Genomic DNA, 23,077 nt, shown 5'->3' with positions numbered 1-23,077 from the left:
CATAGTAAAACCTAGAATATACCAAGTAATATAAAAAAGGACGTATTCTAAAAAGAAGCCAATGAGGACAATTGGAAATTTAAGATGCAAGAATGAATAGTATAGAAAAAATCTAAACAGCAACAATACAAAAATAATATCTAACTTATGAACATAAAAGAAAATAAATATAAAATATTGGGGCTATAGGATAACTAAGTATTCGAACACTTGCCTAACATTAACAGGAACTTGTGTTCAATCCACAGTACAGTACCACCAAAGAAAAAGAATACTTTTGGTGGCAGTACTGGGGATTGAACTCAGGACCTTGGGTATGCAGGTATTCCAGCCTTGTCCTAGTCCGACTGATGGCAGCAGTATGGATAAATTTTATGTTCTTCTGTTCCTCACCTCCATTTTCTAAAATCAGCAAATACTACTTGTTTGTTAAAAATAAGAATACTAACGCAACTTTCTGAAGAGTGAAAATAAGGAATATATTTTAAAGACAATCTAAGCTTCATTATTACCCCGAATGTTGTATGATAGTACACACACACATAAAGCAAAAAGAACTGGACAATAATTCTTTATTAAAAGACTGAAACATTCTTCATTAAATCAAGATGACATTAGCATGAAAGACAAATTGCAGTCACACAACTGCACTATATACACTACAAGTACACTTCAAAAGTCATGTTCTCAGGCTGGGGATATAGCCTAGTGGCAAGAGTGCCTGCCTCGGATACACGAGGCCCTAGGTTCGATTCCCCAGCACCACATATACAGAAAACGGCCAGAAGCGGCGCTGTGGCTCAAGTGGCAGAGTGCTAGCCTTGAGCGGGAAGAAGCCAGGGACAGTGCTCAGGCCCTGAGTCCAAGGCCCAGGACTGGCAAAAAAAAAAAAAAGTCATGTTCTCATTTGTAACAAACACGACATTGAGAACTTTTCCTACAAAAATTAAGTCACCAATTGTTACTAAAAATAGTTGCTAAGTTTCCTTTAAATATTAGTGAATTTTGTCACCAAAGTATAATTTTATACCTCTGAAGAGCTTTCATTATTGACATCAACTGCATTTATGGGAGTTGCTGAAGAATCTAAATCAGAACCTTGAGAGCCAACTCTCCCCGGAGTCTGAAACATAAACAGAAGAAAAAAATCAAATCAGATATTTACAATATATTCATAAACCATGCAATAATATTTCTCATAAGGAGAATAAATGTCCTCATAATATTAATGAACAATAATACTAAGAGCATCCTTTATGGAATATTTCCTGTGTAAATCAAGAGATCTATATGTATTATCATACATACAAATAGAAAATGCTATATTAAACTATTTCACATACAATTAAATACTGCATAAAATTACCTTCACACTATATGTATAATGTATATGTAAGCATAAATTTCACCTAAGAGTCTAACCATTTGAGTTTAGACTTGGTTGCCTTTCCTGAGATATTACATACGTGCAAATATGAAAAATATCTGAAATCCAAGAAAAACTTTTGGTTCCAACAATTTCCAATAAAGTATAGTCTGTTCTTATGATCTTCAGAATTCTGAGAACTCACTGTTCTATGAAAATCTACTAAAAACAGACAAGGAAAGAATATTACTTGTAAAACTATGCTTTCAACACACATGGCTAGAAAACACTAGAGGTACAATTCAAAAGGAACAAATGACAAGGAGGAAGTAGTCATAGCTGTATCCCGTCTAAGAACAGCAGCTATCATACCCTAAAGGTTTTAGTGAGGCTATACTTTGTTATCTAAGTATTTTCTTATCCAAAGGATTTTGTTAAGTACTGAAGATGAAAAATACAAAAATTAATCTCTGACCAAAACTAAAAGAAAATGAAAGGAACTACATATAAAAGGTCTCCATCTGGTTGTGAAAGAGGAGTGGATGGATAAAAAGGGAACAGAGAACAAATATAGGAAGAATACTCAATGTACATATGTTTGTTTGGTTTTTGCCAGTCCTGGGGCTTGAACCCAGGGCCTGGGCACTCTCCCTGAGCTTCTTTTGCTCAAGGCTAGCACTCTACCACTTGAGCTACAGCACGACTTCTGGATTTTTCTGTCAATATACATATGTGATAAGGAAAATGGGAAAAGTAAAATGAGTCTGGGAGTAGGAAACAATCAGGAAGCCAGTAAAATGATGTAAGGGGTGACTCTGATCAAGAAGCATTGGACACTTAAAAAGACATGTTAAACTGTAGCCACTTGTCCAACCTTTTGAGATTCCAAAAAATATGAAATTAAATCTCATATCTTATAATGGTTTTGTTTGGGTTTGTTTTCCTTTTACTTTCCATGTCTTTTGGACTTACTTAAGGCTTTTTGCTAGGATTATTTTAAGTAAACTACTTAAGCTGGGCACAGGTGGCTAATGTCTATACTCCTAGCTACTCAGGAGACTGAAAGCTAAAGATTGCAGGACAGAGCCAGCCACAGCAGACAATTTTGAGACACTCTTCTCTCCAATTAACCAACAAAATGCTGGAACTAGAGATTTGGCTCAAATGGCAGTTGTGAGTGGGAAAAAAAATGAGAGGACAGAGAAGAAATCAAAGGGAGAAGAGACAGAGAGAACACACAAGGAGGGAAAAGGAAGGAGGGAAGGGGAGTAGAAGGAAGGAAGGGAGGGAAGGGAGGAGAGGAGAGAGGAGGGAAGGGGAGGAGAGAGAGGGAGGGATGGAGGGAGGGAGGGGGGGGAACGGAGGGGGTGGGGGGAAGAAAGCAAGAATCCAGGCCTACTTTGAGAACTCAAAGTTGGCCAGGACTCAGGACTCAATAGCCCTTATGACATGAAAAAAAAAAAAAAAAAAACATTTTTCAACACAGCAAATCCAACCAAGTACTGTGTTTACTGGTCTGAACCAAATGTGCGGGTTTTCCATACCAAACAATATAATTTTCTGTAGATACCTGTAATAGATTGCCAGATTATCCACAATTCTGTATAATTTGGCAACAAATCAATGTTTCCCACAAACCCCTCCTCTGGTTCAATAATTTGCTCTAATACCTCAAATAACCCAGAGAAACATTTTACTTAGGCTTACTATTAAGGATATTTAAACAGTAAAAATGATATTCCAGCTGACGGAGTACATCTGGAAAAATCTTAAGCATAAGAACTATCCTGGTAGAATAGTGAATTTGTTCAACAGCCTGTAAAGTTGCCACAGATCCTAAAATGTAAAATTTTTATGGAGGTTCTATTAAGTAATCTGTTCATTACTTCAATCATTAGCTATTGGTGATTAACTAAATTCCTAGCCTCTCTTAATTCCTGGGAGATTAGAGGGTATAGCTTAGTTGAAAGTTTCAAGCCTCTAATTTGGGGTAGTTCCTCTGATAAATTAATTAAGGAGTTTAATTACTTGAGTTTGGCAATCAGCAAGATCTTTGGGGTAGTTTCCACCCCAGGCCTATCTGTTGGATAATGTGTGATTGGCCAAACTAATCAGCAACAAGAATAGCCTAAGGAAATAATGATCTTTGTTTTTGAGAGTTATACAAGTCATCTATCATCTGTCCCACCCACTATGAAATGGTACCACCCCAATCTATGCTTGCCCATCACCACCCATGTGGAAAGTGCCTACCACCTATGAACAACCATGAACTATCTACACATAAATGAGACCAGCTTCTCAGCAAGATGAACTATGTATCTAGAGTCTCCTATTTTCTGTCTAGTCAGCTTTTTGGAAAAGCCATCTTCCTTATCATGATACCTGTCTCAGTTTTTCTATTGTACAGTAAGCAGCAGGATTCAAGTAACACAACAATCCCCAAACTACCTAACCAAACTACCTAACTACCTAACCAAAGAACCATTAAGCTACCTCATTAGCATAAACTAAGGTATAGCAGTAGAGGGCTTATTATAAATAATAAAAGAAGCAAGCTTCCTTTCACTCCTTCTATCACTTAGAAAATTCCAGTTTTAGGAGCTCTATGCCATAAAGTGGAAAGAAACTCAAACATCTATTTCTTATTATAACACAGTGTCATGTCAATAATGGAAATTAGGAAACAAATTTACTCAAGCAAATAGCAGATGCATATAAAATACACTAGATTGCTCATAATATATAAATAGAATCACACTAGGAAAAACTATGAAATCAGTGTGGCATGTAATTCTAGCTTACTTGGGTGGGAGACAGAGATCAGAAGATTGTGGTACAAGGCCAGCATGAACAAAAATTAGCAAGATTTCATTTCAACCAATAAAAAACTAGGCATGGTGTTGACATATTGGTAGAATATATAGGTGGATCACATTCTGGACCTGCTCAGGAAAAAAATATGAAGTTTTTTCAAAAAATAAAGAGGACTGGATACATAATTCAAACACTGTATCACCTGCCTAGTAAGAGGAAAGCCTTGAGTTAAATTCTCAACATCAGAAAGAAAAAATCTATAAAAAAAATTAATCTCTGTAAATTCAGCTTAATAAATAATTCTGATGTGAGTTCAGAAGATCAAAATGCTGATAGAAATACAGACAAAAAAGACTGTTCATATGGCTTCAGGTAGAAATTAGGACTTGGGAACTACACTTCGGCCATTTTTTATGTTCTAACAAATAATTTGTCTACCTTTGTCCATATCCTCAGACTTTGAGGCTGAGTCTAAAAGTAATGGATTACATAACCTAGTACTTTAAGAAAAGATATCACTATGTAGTCCAGGCTAGTCTCAAACTTGCAATCCTCCTCAAGTGTTGGAATTAGAGGTACGAACAACACTTAAGTAAAAATGTAAAGGCCTTTAACTCTTAAAAAAAAAAAAAACTTACCTTGAAAATCCCCCATCCCCTTCAGCATTTGCTATTGGTTGAATTCTCTATGCTGGCCAATCTCACTAAGGTGAGATGGAATCTCAATGTTTTGATTTGCATTTCTTTTATAGCCAGGGATATTAAGATGTCAAGAATGCAGATTTTCTGCTGAGGAACACTGTAAGCAATGAGTGATGCCAGTCCAAGAGTCTGCAAGGGCAGGAATGCCCAAGCTCCTGGAGCTTACATCATGTCACTATAGTGTACCCACCCCCCCACATGGAGCTACATTATTTAATGCTTGCCCTGCTGGATTTCAGTCTTGATTTGGTTCAATACCTTATTCCTCTATTTTGGAATGGGAATGTTTATTCTGTGCCATTGTGTCTTGGAAATACAGAACTTTTTTTTTTAACCAAGGCTCACATTTAAGTATTTGCCTTTAGTGTCAGAGAATAAGAGCCAGCCATTTTATATTCTACAAAGAAGTAGGTTATTGGAGTGGGAAATGTCATCATTGCTTCCACTGGAAAACATGTAGTCAGTCAGTCAGACCCTGATCCAACTGAGAAAATGGCACAGCAAAAGAAAAAGACTAAAGGAGCCAAGAATCTCCTAACAAGGCCCTAAAAGTAATTTCTGAGGCACCTTAGTAATTTCTGAAGTACCTTGGCTGATCTTAACAGTAGGTAGAATAAAAGTTAATTTATCACTGATGTAAACATAAGGGACTTCCTACTTGGTCATGAAAACCCATTAAAGAAAGTGCAACCAAAGCAAATAAACTGTTATGAGAGTGGAAAAGAATTTAAGATAAAGTCATAATCAAAATAGAGTTATTTATGTCAACTCTATAAAAAACAATTAGATCCTGAGCTGGGAATGTGGATTAGTAGTAAAGTGCTTGCCTAGCATGCATGAAGCCCTGGGTTCAATTCCTCAGTACCAAATTAGATCCAGAGACTTATAATAAAAAAGGTCACCTGATAGTAACTATCAGAAGCCACTACAGTATTTGTATAAAAGTACTTTGTAGTACTTTTATAAGGAAATCTGCTTGCTTATTGTCTCAGACTGGGCTGTATTTATTTTTAATCATTGTAACCAAAGATTATTGTTATTTTGGTATTTTGGCAAGGACCAAAAGCTTTGTCATCATATCCTATTGCTGTTATTATTTAATGGTCTTAGTTGGCATATAATACAAATTTTCTTTTCTTCTCTTTGGTTCCTTTCTATTGCACAAATCATTTTAAGAAGAGAAAAATCACCTATATGATGGTGTAATTGATGGTAATACAAAGCAGAGAGGAAAGAAAGGTTCCTATGGCCTTCTATGAAAAGGGAGAGAGAACCAGATTGGATCTGAGAAGGGGCTCTGAGTCTACACTAGCTGTGGTAGGGCTATTGAAGAAAGGTAACAATGGTCACAGTGTTTAAGGAAAAGAATTGATCCATTTCAGCAGTCTTCAGCCACACTTTTAGCATCCTCTCCTAAAGAAAAGATACCAGAGGGTGAATTGGCACCAGTGAGCCAGGTCTTTTTGGACATTCAGTGTCCCTCAAACATCCTAATCCTAGTCCCTGAAGATACTGTTTCAGCAGGAGAAGACTTTCAATAAAAAACTCTCCCTTCTGTTAATGAGAAAACAAAACCACCTAGAAGTCTAAGTAACACCTTAACCTGATTTGGGAGTATTAAGTTAAAATCAAAATGTATATGAGGTAAGCACTTTATTACTAGGCCATACTCCCAGCCCTAAAATTAAAATGTTCTTATTCTTTGACAATAGTTTTTTAGTCAAAAGGTGTTAGAAAATAGGACTCTCAAACATTAATGGGAGAACAAAAAAAACTTACATATGCCAAATTATTGCTAGCATGTTATCTGCAGCATGTTCTTCAATAAGGGATTAGCTAAACAAATTTCAATAATTCATAGACAAATATAATAGTTATTAAAAGTAAAACTAGCTCTGAAAGTGCTGATGTTGAAAGATTTGAAAACTGTTACAAAGGAAAAATAGAAAGCCATATAAAGAACATGATTATCTTAATGGATAGCAACCAAAAAAGACACCCAAGAAAACATTAGCAATGATTCCTGGGGGAAGTCTTCTTTTCATTTTCTGCCTTTTGTACTCCTAGTCCTAATTCCACACTCATAGCACAAAACTTCATTCAAAATTTCTTTAAGTTTTTTTCCTTTTGCTCTAAATTTTTACCCTTGAGAAAATGCTTCTCATTCCAATTGGCATTATAATCCTAACCTTAAACTTGTTTCATAATTCATTGCTAATTATCTTATTGTCTTCAGATCCTTCTAATATGTTGAACTTCTTAAAACTGAATATATCTTGATCAATATCAAATCCTTAATCAGAAAGCTTAATCAGGCTTTTGCAATATGACTGTATCTAGAAAAATTATGGTACCATAGAACTCTCCATATAAATTCACAGATGCTTTTCAATCCATCATAAAAACATGTGCAACAGAAAGTATCTTTTAAAATATACTACGTTCAGCCCTAATGTATTTATATCAGCTTTCAGTTGAATATAATTTCTATTTTCTGAACTAGGAGTAACTCAACTTACCCTAGAGTCATTTACAACTTTAAGCAAGCAAATATAGACACCTATACTGCAATATTATTTATGCTGAATTGAGTGCAAACCTATTCAACTTGCCTCTCAAAGATGTATTTTCATAAGAGTAAGCAAATGCTCCAGAAACAAAAGTCCATCTAAATCTATATATAGTGACTCTAAATATAGAAGCTAGTCACACTAACATATATCCAACTTATAATTAGCCATTTAGAAGCTTCCTAAATTTATTTAACTTTCTTGTGAAATTTCCCTTTGCAAAGTGGTACAAATAATAGCTTCACTAAAGTAATGTACAGATTAAATGATAAACGTAAAATGTTTAAATCAGACCTAGTTTTGGGGCTGGAATCTGGCCTAGTGGTAGAGTGCTCACCTCGTATACATGAAGCCCTGGGTTCGATTCCCCAGCACCACATATATAGATAAAAGCCAGAAGTGGCACTGTGGCTCAGTGGTAGAGTGCTAGCCTTGAGCAAAGAGAAGCCAGGGACAGTTCTCAGGCCCTAAGTCCAAGCCCCAGGACTGGCAACAAAAACAAAACAAATAAACAGACCTAATTTTGTGGTAAATCAACTACATTTGTAACATCTATTATTTAATAGACACATTATGTACAGCTCTCCAAATAAAGAGGTCTAAATTCAAAATTTGAAAAATAGCAGGCACTCAAAATCATCCATTAAAGAGTTGCATTACTTCATAGATGAAAAACCAAACCCTAGCGAGAATAACTTGCTTGCTGATATCACTGTGATATCTAATGGCAAAGTTGTAACTAAAATTTAGGTTTCCAAGGTCTCAATCAACCATCTCTCTATGATCTCAGCATGTTTCTTATTCCTAGCTCCTATAGCAATCAAGACAATTTCTCTTGTTTCAGTTCCACTGATAAACTACAAAGGCACAGCAAGAACATAAAGCCCTTGAGGTTCCAAAATTGTAACTCCACAATTTGTTTGAAACAAAATGGCTAATTTAATCCATAGAAACTAAAGAAAATATACTACCAATTACTATACATGCTTACTTCTCTTACAGCTACTTTCAAAACTAAAAGTTAAGTTAGTGGTTATTAATGGTTACATAAAAGCAACTAATTATAGATTATAAATTACTAATAACTAAATTGGGTTTACAAATATAATAATGATACAAAAACTAAAAGTTTTTGGATTTTGGGATTGACATATTTAAGCAAGTTTAGGGTATAGAACGTATTAACTCATCAAATATGGATAGGTGGACCCCAAAATATATGAAGAACTGTCAGTCTAGTTTTGAGAATTTACTCAAAATTATCTAGAAGGACAAGGAAGAAGTTTAACAGTAAAATTTCTTAACATGGCATGTATGAGCCTCCTCAAAGACCAATGTAACAGAATTTAAAAATCTATTATGTAACACTTCATAACGTAACAAATTCTAATTCACTGTGTATGGGTGCCTACTATTATAAAAGATACACAGAATATCAGTTTCAACATTGGCTAGAAGTATGTAGCACAGTAGTAGAACACTTGCCTAAAATACACAAGGCCCTGGGTTCCTTCCACAAAACTGAAAATTTCATAAAAACTCAAGATCTATTTTGAGTATAATTAGTTTCTGAGATGCAAAAGTCCTAGAGATAGGCTATCCAAATAGTAAGTGACTCTCATATTCAGGTTCCAGAAGAAAAAAAAACTAGACAAGACATAAATCTGCATATAGGAGGTTTATTGGAAGTAGTATCAATGACAACACCTATGTGGGAAGAATGACTGGACAAAGGGAGAGCTGAACAGTACTGAACCGTAGTAACACAACTGCAAGAGCAGGTAGCACGAATCCTACTAAGAATTATGAAGCTGGGATGGTCCTTCAGAAGGGTCCCTGATTAAGGCAAAGAGATGATTCTTCATATCTTCCACATCAACAAGTTAAGGGAATAAGGCTGATTCCAGAAAGGAAATGAACTTTAGGGAAAGAAGCTTTCTTCTGCCAGGACAACTCCCAAAAGGGGGGGAGGGGCGGGCGGGGGGAGAGAGATGTAGGTATCTATAAGCAGGAAATGTTTCTCCACCCTATATGTGGATACAGGTGGATACAGGTATCACACTACAATAATGAACCTTACTTGCACGAAAGATATCATGTGGGAAACACTGTGGGGAGAAAAGGTCTCAGCAGAGGAGATAGCGTGATAACTTCTGAATCTTACTATGTGAAAGATGCTGTAATCATCATCTTATATGAGTTATACCAGCGAATTATGCCCTTGTTTAAAGATACCTGCTTTTTCTCAACAAAAATGCTAGAGAATAGGACAAGGGGGGGTATCAAGATTAATTATATAACATACCTAAAACACTGGGTCAGAGGGGCAAAAATAATCTGCACACTCAAAATCCTGATTCTTCCTTTGTATTCAACTAAAACTTTCACCTGAAAAGCACTTTAGATATCAGCTAAATTATGCCTTTGTTGAGCAGATTAAAAAAAAAAAAAAGAGGGAAATTTCCTAATCACATTGGTAACAGAGGTAAAACTTGATCTCAGACCTTTGGATTCTAAATCAGTGATTTCTCTACTTGCTCTGGTACCTTAAAATCAAAAAGCTAAATAAAATCAAAATAATACTGAGGCATGAATCTTTTTGTAAAAGTTTAGAAAATCAGAAATTTGAGTTTTACACTAAAGAAATGTAAGTTGAGAATCTACAGAAAGAAATAATTTATATTACATTAACAATAATAATAGCTAACATATATAATCAATGACAATAGCAACCTTATTTGTTTCATATTTTTTAATACTCATAATAATCCTAAAGACAAAAGATTGTTCCCATTTGGCCAAGGTAAATAATTACAACCTCGGCCAGGCACTGGTGGCTCACACCTGTAATACTAGCTGCTCAGAAGGCTGAGATCTGAGGATCACAGTTTGAAGTCCCCATGAGACCCTTATCTCCAATTAACTACTCCAAAAACTGGGAGTGATGCTGTGGCTCAAGTGGTACAGTACTAGCCTTGAGCACAAAGAGGACCAGGGACAGCACCCAGGCCCTGAGTTCAACAACAACAACAACAATTATAATCTCAAAAAAGCTATTATTAGTTAATATCACAAATGAAATATTTAACACAACTTAGATTCTATCTGACTTCAAAGCTCTTAATATTAAGCACCCACTATGTCACAGTCCTAAACTCTTAATTTCTTTCTCCACTTTTCAAAATTTCCTTATGACCATTTATTTATCTTCATAATCCTCTTGCCTCAGCCTCCTGAGTACTGATTGGAATTCCAGGTGAATTTCACTATGCTCAGCCCTACAAAAGTCTTACGAAACAAAATAAATAGATTCTTAGCAGAGCTCTAACTCAATATGGCCTACCACTTAGTCTAACTCACAAGAAATGTGTTTTGGCATTGAAGAGTATAAGGATTAAAATATTTCTCAAATACTAATTAGATATTAAAGCCCAAATGAGGTACCAGTGAGACACTGGAAAAAGTTTCAGGTTCACAAATTTAGGTAAAACTTAACCATAGTCTAATATAGAAAGCTAAGATGAAGAAAATGATGTAAATTTTATTAAACTGAGCATTCTGCTATGCTCAAGTACTACATAATCATATACAACTAAATCTATGCAACTAAATTATTTATGTTGCTATATTAAATATGTGAATCCATCATATGGCATAAAGTGACTATGGTACGTCCCAAAGTAAGCTTCTCTGCCATGGTCCATTTTAAGAACATAGCTAAAGGGGCTGGGAATATGGCCTAGTGGTAAAGTGCTTGCCTCGCATACATAAAGCCCTGGGTTCTATTCCTCAGAACCACATATAGAAAAGCCAGAAGTGAAGCTGTGGCTCAAGTGGTAGAGTGCTATCCTTGAGCAAAAAGAAGCCAGGGACAGTGCTCAGGCCCTGAGTCCAAACCCTACGACTGGCAAAATGAAAGAACATAGTTCAAGACAGCCAGGTTTTTTGACTTCATACCTCTTGCTTATTAACCAGATGATTGCCTGGACCCAGCAGCAGCTGTGCACAAGCTAGCAATAAAATGGCTCAGTGATAATGAATAAATTAATAAATAAATAGCATCCCAAATACAAGAATGAATTAATAGATCCTATGTTTAGGCTTTTTAATTGCAAATTGTGAGTAGAAAAATGATTCACTGGCTTCTGAGCCAAAATTACAGTCATGAGCTAAAATTGAGCAAATCAAAGTTATAATCCAGCCAAAGTTTCAAATGACCATAGGTCTGAGTGTGCAAAAGTCTGAATGTGCAAAAGCTATGTGGATAAGAGAATGAGTTGTCATCAGAAACAAAAGTATACAGATGCAAGGGACGCAAACATATGACGATTCACCAAGTCTATTTAACAGCTAAACTCTATAGTAAAACTCTATAAGGTTCTATTTATTCATCAGACTTTTGTTACTGACAAAATACCTGGAGGACTCACAGCAGAGGATCACAACAGCCCAATAGCCCTTATAACCACATAAGATGATGCTAAGTGAAATGAACTCCATGTTATGGAAACGACTGTCAAATATTACTGTTGTAATTACTTTCAACATGTGATGTGAAACCGTAGCTTCTATTATTGATGATCCTCTTGTATCCCATTCCTATGGTTGTACCTGCACTATCTGTGTATCTTATCTGAGTACACTGGAAACTGTGTATACTGGTATTAGAACTAGGAAATAGAAAGGGAACATGAAGGAAAATATTAAATAATCTACAGAAAATATATGAGTCATTGAGAAAATTTTCAGAAAGGCTCACTAAAATTTCAGATTGAAATGTTCATCATTTCCATCAGCTAATTATTTTTGTTAATTGTTTTCTAGGCTACATGACTAGGACAGTATTTGACAACTATTCCTCCTCTCTATTTAAACATAGTTCATAGACACCAAGATCAACTTTAGGCATTAGGAAAATTGTTTTAATTAACATGAAAAAGTCAGCTTGCTAATTTGAAACCATGTATGTGAATTATACCAAATATTTCTCATGATCCCAATGACAAGAATAATATCAGAAATAAACAGATGAAAATGTAAAAACTGAACAAAAAAAAAAAGGGAATACCAAAATCGAGAGACACAGGGTAAAAAAAGACAAATGACTACAAAAGCAATACTTGCAAAACTGTTTGGTATAAATGAACTGAACAACTCATGGGGGGAAAGGGAAAGGGGAAGGGGGAGAGGGGGAATGAGGAAGGAGGTAACAAACAGTACAAGAAATGTATCCACTGCCTAATGTATGAAAGTGTAACCTCTCTGTACCTCAGTTTGACAATAAAAATTTAACAACAAAAAAACCTGGAGGGCAAAACAATTAAGGAAGGAAGGATTTTGACTCAAAGTTTAAAGAGTTCCGTTTGTCAGTATGAGAAAGGTAAAGCAAGGCAGCACACAATTCATGCATGGCAGACAGAAAGTGGAGAAAAATGCCGGTGTCAACTAGCTTTCTCATTTTTCCCATTTCATTTCATCTTGGCCCCAGCATATGGATGTGCTACTCACATTCAAAGCAGGTCTTCCCTGCTCAGTTAATCATCCCTGAAAATACCCTCACAGAATGCTTTGAGCTGGGCTTTACTAACTTCCTAGGCATTGCTCAATCCAAATCAAGATTAAGCATTACACCCTTCATGAAGGTGCTGAACTGTACTGCATTGAATCTTGTGAAGCCTTCCAGTTTCAAAAAAAAAAAAAAAGCTTCAAAGACTCTGTCCCATATTATGTTTTTGCTTCTGGATTTCTATGAAATTCTAATATTTCTTTGTAGGGGACTCTGGAGCCAGGCTGTGAGAACAGGAAAAGGGTAAGAGGTTGGAATGCTACCTCTTCAGTACTCAGAAAGCTAAGAACTAGACCATGGAAAGGACAAACAGACCAGATAAGAAAAATGTTTAAATTACAACTAGACCCTAAGATTTGTTTAAGTTAGAGCTTGAGATCTTGGGAATAAGATGAATGCTATGTTAAGTGTTTACCAGTCTCCTCTGCTCACTAACAATAAGAAACTCAATTATCACTATATATGAAGTATATACACTATACCTCATGTTAATGGTTGTAACCACAAGATAGATTGATTCGCTATTTTCTGCATGTACCTATAGTCACCTCCCATAAACAAATAAGCTTGCTAATGGGAGCTCAGGGTTCAGAAGCGGACCCACTGGCCACCTCACTCATTTTCCATACTCTGTCTCCTTTCTCATTTCTTCAGCTCTGGTATCCCATCATGCTGTCCCTGGTTGTGGGAAGCTAACATTTATAATTGTGGAGTACAGCTTTCTAAGCATCTCTATCCTACTTTTTGAGCTAACCTGACAGATCTCTGATTCTTAAAACCAAAAGAACCTAATCAGTGTTATTATCACTGTTTCAGATCCATAGTAAAGTTTATTTCTAGAAGAATAATCCATAAAAGATGTTACTATGATTTAGATAATCATGGACAGCTATGTTAAAGGCTTGGTCACCAGCCATGGCACTACTGGAAGGTAACATAAACTTTAAAAGATAAGGTGTAGTTAGAAGTCTTCCAGTCATACAAATGATAGGGGACATTGGGACTCTGGCCCTTCCTCTCTTTGCCTCCCAACTACCATAAAGTGAGCAAACTTCTGCCAAATGCTCCTGGCCATTATGCCTTATCATAGGCCTGAAAGCAAAAGGGCCTACCAATCATGGACTGAAATACTTAAAACCATGAGTCAAAATAAACCTTTTTTTTTTTCTTTATAAGCTGATTGGCTAAGGTGTTTAAGTAACAGAAGGCTAATTAACACAGATATATTTCATAATGCTACAATTCCCAAAAGGGACTTTTAATCTCATCCTGTCTATGTGTACATGCACATGAACACACATTCACAATCAGTGATGGACATGTGACTCAGGAACCAACTTTGTTAGCCAGCTAAGGACAATTTCATGATCTGGTCCTTAAAAAAAGAAAAAGAAGAAAAGAAAGGAAATAATTTTATATTCTATGCTTAGGATTAGAGAAATGAAACAATGGACCAAAGTTAAGGTGGAAGACATGGTAAATCATGTGTCAGATGGCCATTTGGAGTCCTGAACACACTGAGTAAGAAGTGAGAAACAAGGATGCAAAGAAACAGAGATAAGAAGTCAGTGGTCCATGAGAATATAATTTTATCAATGATAGAACTGTTTCTATCCCTAACAACATTCTCTAATTTACTCTCTCTAACAATACCACACAAAGTATATAGCAGTTAGCTCCATTGTTAGATTGGTCTAGAGCACTACAATAAATCCCCTTTATAACTTAAAACTGATTTGAAAGGGTTTGGAATTCTCAAAACTAAACCATTATTAGAGGATGATCCAAGGATGACAGGTGACATTCATGCATTTCATACTTCACTAATTTTCATTTCCTGTCCTAGTTCTTAGTTCTTAGACAGTAGTTTGTGTTCTATTTCCTTACTTCTCAGTCATGCATTTCTCCCTAATGACTCTTCAAATTCAACTGGGAATAATCTAATTATCCCATTCAGGTACATTTTCAGTCCTTATTTGACTTGACTTCTCTCAACATTTGCACTTGCCTCCACTTGTCTCCTGAATGCCAGACCTGTATTTCTACTTGCCCACAAAACATCTCATTTCCACTGGTATATCTAGACCTCTAGTTAACACATCTTCCTCTCCAAACCTGTTTCTCTTTCTTCTCTATCATTAACCTTAGACCATCTAGTCACCCTCTCTCAACTATCCAAATTGCTTAAGTCAAAAAGTACTATCAATTCTCTTAATTTTCTTGAAAATCATTCTATTCTCTCCCTGCCCTAAAAGGTATCGCCTGAATTCAAGCTTTCATTATCTCCCAGAGTTATAGCCAGAGATCCCAGAAATTTTGACTCAATGAGAAGTTCAAGCCCTTTTTTAAGGGCCTTGTACAGTACCTGCCTTGAATATGCAAAGCTATAGGTGTAACCTAAAGCACTGAAAAACAACTGCTTAAGGATTCTAAATAATTCTAATATGTACCAATCATAAGAAACATGGTAACTTTCTGTTTTTTTCCTTAAGGAAATCCTCTCTACACAGCCACCACTAACAAGTCACACATGTTACTAAACCACCAAGCATCAAGCATCACATTGGACCCCAGAAACACTTAAGAAAGTAAATAAAATCTCCTTCAGAGTCTAGAAGGAGAGAAGTAAATAAGTTGTAAAACCAATGTGCTAATGATCATTGTGGTAGTATACTCAGGCTGAGATAGGAGGAGTACACGTTTAAGGCTAGAATGGGCTACACAGAGAATAATGTAGCTCGGAGAAAACAGTGAGATCTGGCCTCAAAAATAAAAGTGATTAAACTTTCTAAAATTTACAATTGTTATTATACAACATTTGTTAAAATGCTGCAAGTATGGTAATTGCTTTAAACTTTTGCATCTGATTTACCCTCATGGGTAGAGAAACCTAGAGCTTAAATGATTCTCTCAATTAGTAAGGGATGCTTTGACAAATGGCCCTTAGTGTCACTTGAACCAAACAATAAACAAATGGACAACTGAAAGATAAGTTGTGAGAAATACATTTAGTACGGGATGGCAAGGTCAGTGTATACAGGCGAGTATTTGATGATGATGCCAAAGTATATGTAAAGGGACCAGGGAATTAAGGGCTAGAATGATATAGTGAACCTCTAGGTGTCTCTAGTAGACATGATTAAGATACGGATAAGAAATATCTTCCCGGGCTGGGAATATGGCCTAGTGGTAGAGCACTCACCTTGTATACATGAAGCCCTGGGTTGGATTCCCCAGCACCACATATATAGAAAATGGCCAGAAGGGGCGCTGTGGCTCAAGTGGTAGAGTGCTAGCCTTGAGCAAAAAGAAGTCAGGGACAGTGCTCAGGCCCTGAGTTCAAGCCCCAGGACTGGCCAAAAAAAAAAAAAAAAAAGAAAGAAATATCTTCCCAAAAGACTCATGTGGTGAAAGTTTTGTTTATAGGTTTTATTTAGAGGTGACTTGATCTTGAGATCAATAATTTAGTCAATAAATTTAACCCACTAATAAGTTTGTAACTGAATATTAGGAGGTAGGAATTATTAGAAGAGTGGCCAGCTGGGGATGTGCCTTTGATGAGTATATCTTGTTTGTAATCCTTCGCTGGCTTTCTCTCTCTACATATCATGGCTGCAAGAAATGAACAACAGTTCTGCTTCAATAAACCCTCTCTCCTATTATAGTCTACCTCATCAAAGGTCAACAACGATGGGCCCAAGAGATTTTATAAATATTCTGAAACCCATGAACCCAAATAAGTATTCCTCCTTTAAACTATTTAGGTATTCTGTCACAGAGACAAAAAACTAATGCTGAGGCTTGAGTGAGTAATCACTAATTTTAGGTAGAAAAATGACAAAACTAACTTGCTTTTGATAAAGATTCACTAGACAACATATTTGTGGAAGATTTTCCTTCCAAAACTATCTTTAGGAGAACCCTTACTGCCCACAGTAAAAAGATCAGAAAACTTTCACGCTACCTACCAATCCATTCATTTTAAGTATCCCCATCCACATGCTAAAATACTCAGTTCCCTTATTCAGTGCTAGCCTATATGACACTCTCATGTTTGCCTGCCAATATGGCCTTCTCTCCCTTGCCTCTCCTTCCTTGAATCACTTTCAGTCTCTCCAAACTTTTCAATAATCTCCATCACTGCCTTCCCCCACCACAAATGTATTGCAACAAGAAAATTATTGATTGTGCTACAAACTCTTCCTGTCTACCTGCTATACTGATTACATTATACCTATAATCTCCATTAAACTCAAGTGTTTTATTTTTTAGGGTGTTTGTCTCCCTAAGCCCAGCACAGTTGTTCAACAACATAATGTTAAATGGGTGTCAAAATATATGCTCAAATCCTCATCTATAAAAAAATATTAAAATATATTAACAAAAAAAGTAAAACAATATCTTTTTCTTTTGCTATAATAGAACATCTGAGGATGAGTAAAACATTTTTTTAAAAGGATGGGGAAGGGCCGGGTTCCAGTGGCTCACACCAGTAATCCTAGCTACTCTGGAGGCTGAGATCTGAGGATCATAGTTCCAAGCCACCCCCCCATCCCCCAATCCCCCACAATCCCCTCCCTCTCCACCCACTGCAATTGTGAGACTCTTATCTCCAATTAATCTCCAGAAAACTGGAAGTGGCTTTGTGGCTCAAATGGTACAACCCTAACCTTGAGCTGAAGAGCACAGGGAGAACACCCAGGCCCAGAGTTCAAGCCTACAACCAACAAAAACAAACAAAAAAAGGGGGGGAGGGGGAAAAGGGATTAGACATCAGACAGCAAAGTGTGTTGGCACTTGATAAAGAACTCTGCTAAGCGCTCCTTGTGTAACAGTACAACAGACAGGGATAAGGGATACAGATAGCTACGGGAGAAATTACTTTATAACAACCTATTCTCAAAGGATCTAATCTAGTTTTATAAGAAATAACCTAGTCTCTTGAGAAAGACATTAATCTACTCATGAAGACAGTGTCCCTATTACCTAATCACCTCCCATGTTGATTCACTGAGTCAACAGGACTTTTGGTGGGGCAAGTCATATCCAAATACAGCATGCAGTGATATCTTTTTAGTATTCTTCCAAAAAATAGTATTTAATAATAATAATTGTCATTATTATAACAGCAAGACACCCACACTAGTAATACCTAATATTTACAGATAGGTTCAGAAAACCATGCAGTAAATGGTGTGGAGACAGAGAACCCCTCTCCTTAAAGAGGAAAAATGTATAATATTTCCTCTAACGTTTATGTCTTAATAACTTCATTCTCAATGCAATGTATTGGAAAGTGGGGCCTAATTAAGTCGAGGACAGAGTGCTCTCATAAGTGGATCAATGTCATTATTACAAGAACGGGTTCACTACTAAGAGAGTTAGTTGTTACAAAAGAAAATTCAGTCCCCCACTTATTCCTTTCCCTTCCACTTACTGACATGTGATAACACAGAAGGCCCTCAGCAGATGTGGGCCCTTCAATCTTGAACCTCTCAGCCTCCAGAAATATAAGAAACAATTTATATGACAATGAATAGACACCATCACTACTCTTAAATTAGTCAAAATCAAGTGGATTTTAAAGATGAAAATACACTTAAAGCAGAAAAATAAAACAGAAAAACACAAAAAGAATGGGAGAAATTTGCAAATTATATGAAAGCTAATATTGAGGAATTGCTTGATAGTCTAGCTTAGCTCTATACAAAGCACACATGAAGTGACATACGTAAAGTAAGCTGTTTTATTTTTCTGCTTTAAATGTATTTCATCTTTAAAAGCCACTTGATTTTGATAAGAGTAGTGATGGTGTCTATTCATTGCCATATCTCTAGTATCTAGCACATAGGAAGTATAAATATTTATTGAAAGGCTTTATGCTAAGAAAGAAGGATGAGCAAGAGGGAAATTAACTCATTCCCACATTTAAATATTTGCTCATAATATAACACTTTCCTGCACTGAAACTTTGCCTTTTCACTCTATATTCTTCACCTCACAATTTTCTCCAGAGTGACCCACACACATGCATCCATTCAGCCCACTATACTACTATAGCCTCCATTGCCTCTATTTACTTTTAACACTTTTAACATTACTTTTAACATATAAGTTCCTTAAAGCAGAAATTTATCCCATATATTCCATAATAACTAGCACAGTACTAAGCATATCAATTCAGCAGTGAAGAGAAAGGAGACTAAGCAGCCAAGAAAATGGAAATGGATCAGAACTGGGAAATGTGATTCTAGTCTCTAGATGTCTTTTAATGTGTCCTATCTTACATAAATCACATACTATCACTCAGGTTTTACTTCCTCACTTTTAAAATCAGAGACACAGACAAGATAATTATAAAAGCTCTTCTATTTCTACAATTCTGGAATAAGTTAATCCATCCTTGAACAATATCCTTTATATTTACCAATCTGAAGGAAATCTAATATACTTCTATTACATCACACTAAATTCCTTGAGAGAGAAATGGCAGCAAAGTTTATAAACTGTCTAAGATACTAAACATTGATCATCTTTCTGGCCATCAAGCCTTTTTAAAGTCAGGTTTTTCTTCAAAAAATTATTAGGCAAAATATTCAGTTAATATATATTGGAACTACCACATCAAGCTACCCCTGATGTTTCACTAGACCATTCCAAGCCTCAGAGTGACACCTTTATCTTAGTAAGTTAATAAAAGAGAAAAGGAGGCCAAGGGGAAAAAAGAAAAGGAGAATGAAGAAGAGGAACCAAAGCCAAACTTCTGTGGCCTTATTGGCAATACTCAAAGACCAAGTTGTAACTGATTACAAATGCATTGTCCCTTTCTTCTTTCAAATTTGTTATTTAAATGACTATCCAGAAGAAAATTATAATTAAAATTAAAGGTCACCTAAAAACAGACTATTAAAGAAATGAAAAATCATTTCAAAGCATGGAGAGTATTTCAAACAAACCTCTAGGCTCTAGGCCAGTGGCTCACATCTATAATTCTAGCAACACAGAAGGCTAAGACAGGCCTTAGGCTAAGGACAGAGCTTTAATATCAGCCCAAACAGAGAAATCTGCAAGACTCCATCTCCAATTAGCCAGCAAAAAGCCAGTGAATGTGTGCTTCAGTGGCAGAGAACCAGCCATAAGCAAGAAAGCTGACCAACACACACACACACACACACACACACACACACACACACACACACTATATATATATATATATATATATATATATATATATATATATATATAAATCAGAGACCATACTTTTCTTAATACCAAGCTAGAAAATAAGGTTATCAGGGTGGGGTAAAATAAAAGTTGCCATGTTAGGTAATTTAAATATTCAAGTTCTACTTGTTAGTAAATACCACCTACAAAGTTAATAAATTATGTATCCTAGATTCTAACGTAAATCACAAGATTTAAGACTTGTATCAAAATACTCCTACCAAATATCAGGCATTAATGCTGACCCATCTACAAGAGAAAAAAAAAAAAAAAGCTGAACTCCTTCAAAGGTACTCCAGGTCCCCTTAAAATTTGGTCTTTAGCCACCAGAGTAGCCACAACTCCTGACAATCCCTGCATCTCATCTCATTTCCTAAATGTAATTAATTACTCAGCCGCTCTTTAGTAAAAATTCACTCAACAGTTAATTGTGAGAAACACTTCAAAATTTTCTATCAAAGAATACATACATCTAACACAGTGCTTTTCAGCCAGGGGAAATTTTGCCTCTAGAATACATTAGAGTCTGGGGATACTTCTGGTTGTCACCCAGGGCAAAGGAGTATTTGAGAAAATACTAGCCTCTAATGCTGCTAACTTTCTACAGTGTTCAATATGACAGCCCCCCATAACAAGGAATTATCGAATCACACATGCTAGTAGTTCTGAGATTGAGAAACTGAGTTGTTTCAATATGATTAAATTCAATTCAAACTGAGTTACTCAGATGATTATTTGATATCACATCTCAACAATAAGTACAAGCCAACTTTGTAATTTCCATAGAAATGTCCTCAGCAGATGTGTATGTGACAACACTAAAAGTGGTTTTTATCTAATCTTAATGCTTAACATTAATCCTCTGACATTTCCCAACAGCTAATCTATAACTACCAGGAGCTAACCTCAAATCAGGAAACACTGGTTTATTTATAAACTTTAAAGAAAAGCACAGGCAAAGTAATTTTTCACTTGTGGAACTAGGACAAAAACAAATCCAAAGCATGAGGTAATCAGTTCTTCCAGGTCTGATAAAAGAAAAATACTTTTAAGTGCTAAAGTAAATCATACACAGATGTCTACAGTTGAACAAAGGAATTGATGGCAGGACTAAAGACCATGCCCTTGCTACTGCCAAACCACTGCTAATCCAGTATTTCAAAAAATTAGCAAAACCATTGCAAAATATCATCTCATCATCATCATCAACCATCAGTCAAGTGGAAGTGATGAGGCGTTAGTCAATTATTTTCTCCGGATATATGACCAAGTTTCATATGACTTTAAAAGTTCAAGACAGTTGGAAGAAGCAGAAACATTCCTTTCCTATATACTGGATGACTCAACTCTCCAGCACATTCCTGGACTAAGTACCACAAATTCTGTCCTTTAAAATTAGTTACACCCTGCCCCCCCCCATGTATCCACTGTTTCAATGAGCCCCAATAAGAATCATTTAAATTTTGTTACACTTTACCAAAAAGGAAAATAAAAACAGTAATTCAGAGAAAAAGAAACTGCCCAAACAATATATCCAATCGCTTTCCAAAGCCTGTTGTTGTTTTTTTTAATCGTTTTTATCTTCAAGGTTTTCCAGATTCAAATAGAAATGGCACTGGTAAAGAAGTAAAGAAGTGTACACCATTTGATCAAGCTTATTGTAGATTTTTTTCTTGGATGGCTAAAATAAGGTACTGTGGCTTGGAGGGGGAAATGCATTTTTAATTAAAAAGGAAAAGTTTCCAACAGTGAGTAATAGCTTCCTTCTCAGCTGACTCTGCCAGATGTCAGTCCCAAGACTGGGCCCTGGCTAGGCCAGGTCTCCCCTTCCCCAGCGCCGCGGTCCCGAGGGGTGAAAACGCCAAGTGCGCGGGGCAGGTGCGTCGTCGTGTCAAGCTCAGGGGAGACGGGGTGTGACCGCGGGAGGGGAGGGCGGAGAAAAGATCAGCAAGCCGCCCCCCACCACCTCCCCCACCGGGCGTTCTCCAGCCCGCTGGTCCCACCGCCACTCAACTCTCCATTTTCATTCCCATTCTGGGATTCCGGGAGAGCCGCGCGGCCACCACACCCTCCGGCTGGCCGCCCGCCCCACGCGCGCTCGCGGTGACAGCCCCCCGCGACTCCGGCCTGCGCCCCGCGGCCCGCCCCCAAGCCGGACGAACAGGCCCCAGCGGCCTGCGGGCTGCGGGGCCTAGGGAAGGCAGGCGCCCCGCGCCGCCGCCCCGTCACCCGGCCCGCGGCCCGCGGACTCCGGCCCGCCTCGCTCACGTGCTGCCGGAAGACGGTTCCCCTCGCTCACCCGCTGCAAAATCCGCCTCAACATGGTTTACTCCGCACCCGGCGGGGCCGCGGTGACTCTCCGGACCCTTCGCGGAGCGACTCGATACTCTGAAGGCCCAGAGGGGGGCCGGGGAGGAGGTTGGGATGAGGCGGTGGCGGCGGCCGCTCCGGCGGCCCGGACTTCCCCACAGGCGGCGAGGGGGAGCAAGAGCGAGAGAGCGAGCGAGCAACGAGGTATCCAGCGAGCGCTCGCCCGCCGGGCCGCCTCCGTAACTGACAGATGGGCGGGGCCAAGCTGGGGCTGTGGGGAGGGGCGGAGCTGCTGCCGCCCCGCCCTCCCCGGCCTGTCTGTCCGGAGTGGGCGGGCCTGAGCCGGGGCTGGCCACGGTCTGAGCCCAATCGGAAGCAGCGGCAGAGTGGGCGGCTGCGTGACGGACAGGCGGCCGGACGCTGGCGCCGCGGCTCCTTCCGGCAGGCCAGAGGACGCGAGGGCCGCGGAGCGCACGCCTGGCCTCCGTCAGAGGGCCGCGCGCGCTCACAGTCAGGGCCATAA

The 23,077-nt window shown here is 37.7% G+C and overlaps 1 protein-coding gene across 2 annotated transcripts in view; it reads right to left on the bottom strand.

Annotated features, from left to right (window-relative positions):
* The window catches only part of Eea1 (early endosome antigen 1), a 93,246-nt gene extending 70,447 nt beyond the window's left edge, over positions 1-22,799 (bottom strand). For both annotated transcript variants that reach the window (XM_048358338.1, XM_048358339.1), the window contains exons 1-2: positions 22,544-22,799; positions 1,031-1,123 (exon numbers count right to left, since the gene is read on the bottom strand). In XM_048358338.1, coding sequence (XP_048214295.1) covers positions 1,031-1,123; positions 22,544-22,567 — 117 coding nt within the window. In that variant the 5' untranslated portion in view covers positions 22,568-22,799. The remainder of the gene's footprint in view (positions 1-1,030; positions 1,124-22,543) is intronic.
* Positions 22,800-23,077: the final 278 nt, after the last annotated feature.

Source organism: Perognathus longimembris, chromosome 1 (genome assembly GCF_023159225.1).
Source record: "Perognathus longimembris pacificus isolate PPM17 chromosome 1, ASM2315922v1, whole genome shotgun sequence".
NCBI lineage: Eukaryota > Metazoa > Chordata > Mammalia > Rodentia > Heteromyidae > Perognathus > Perognathus longimembris.
Note: the sequence above shows the minus strand (reverse complement) of the source record. Positions and strands in the feature narration are given on the sequence as shown.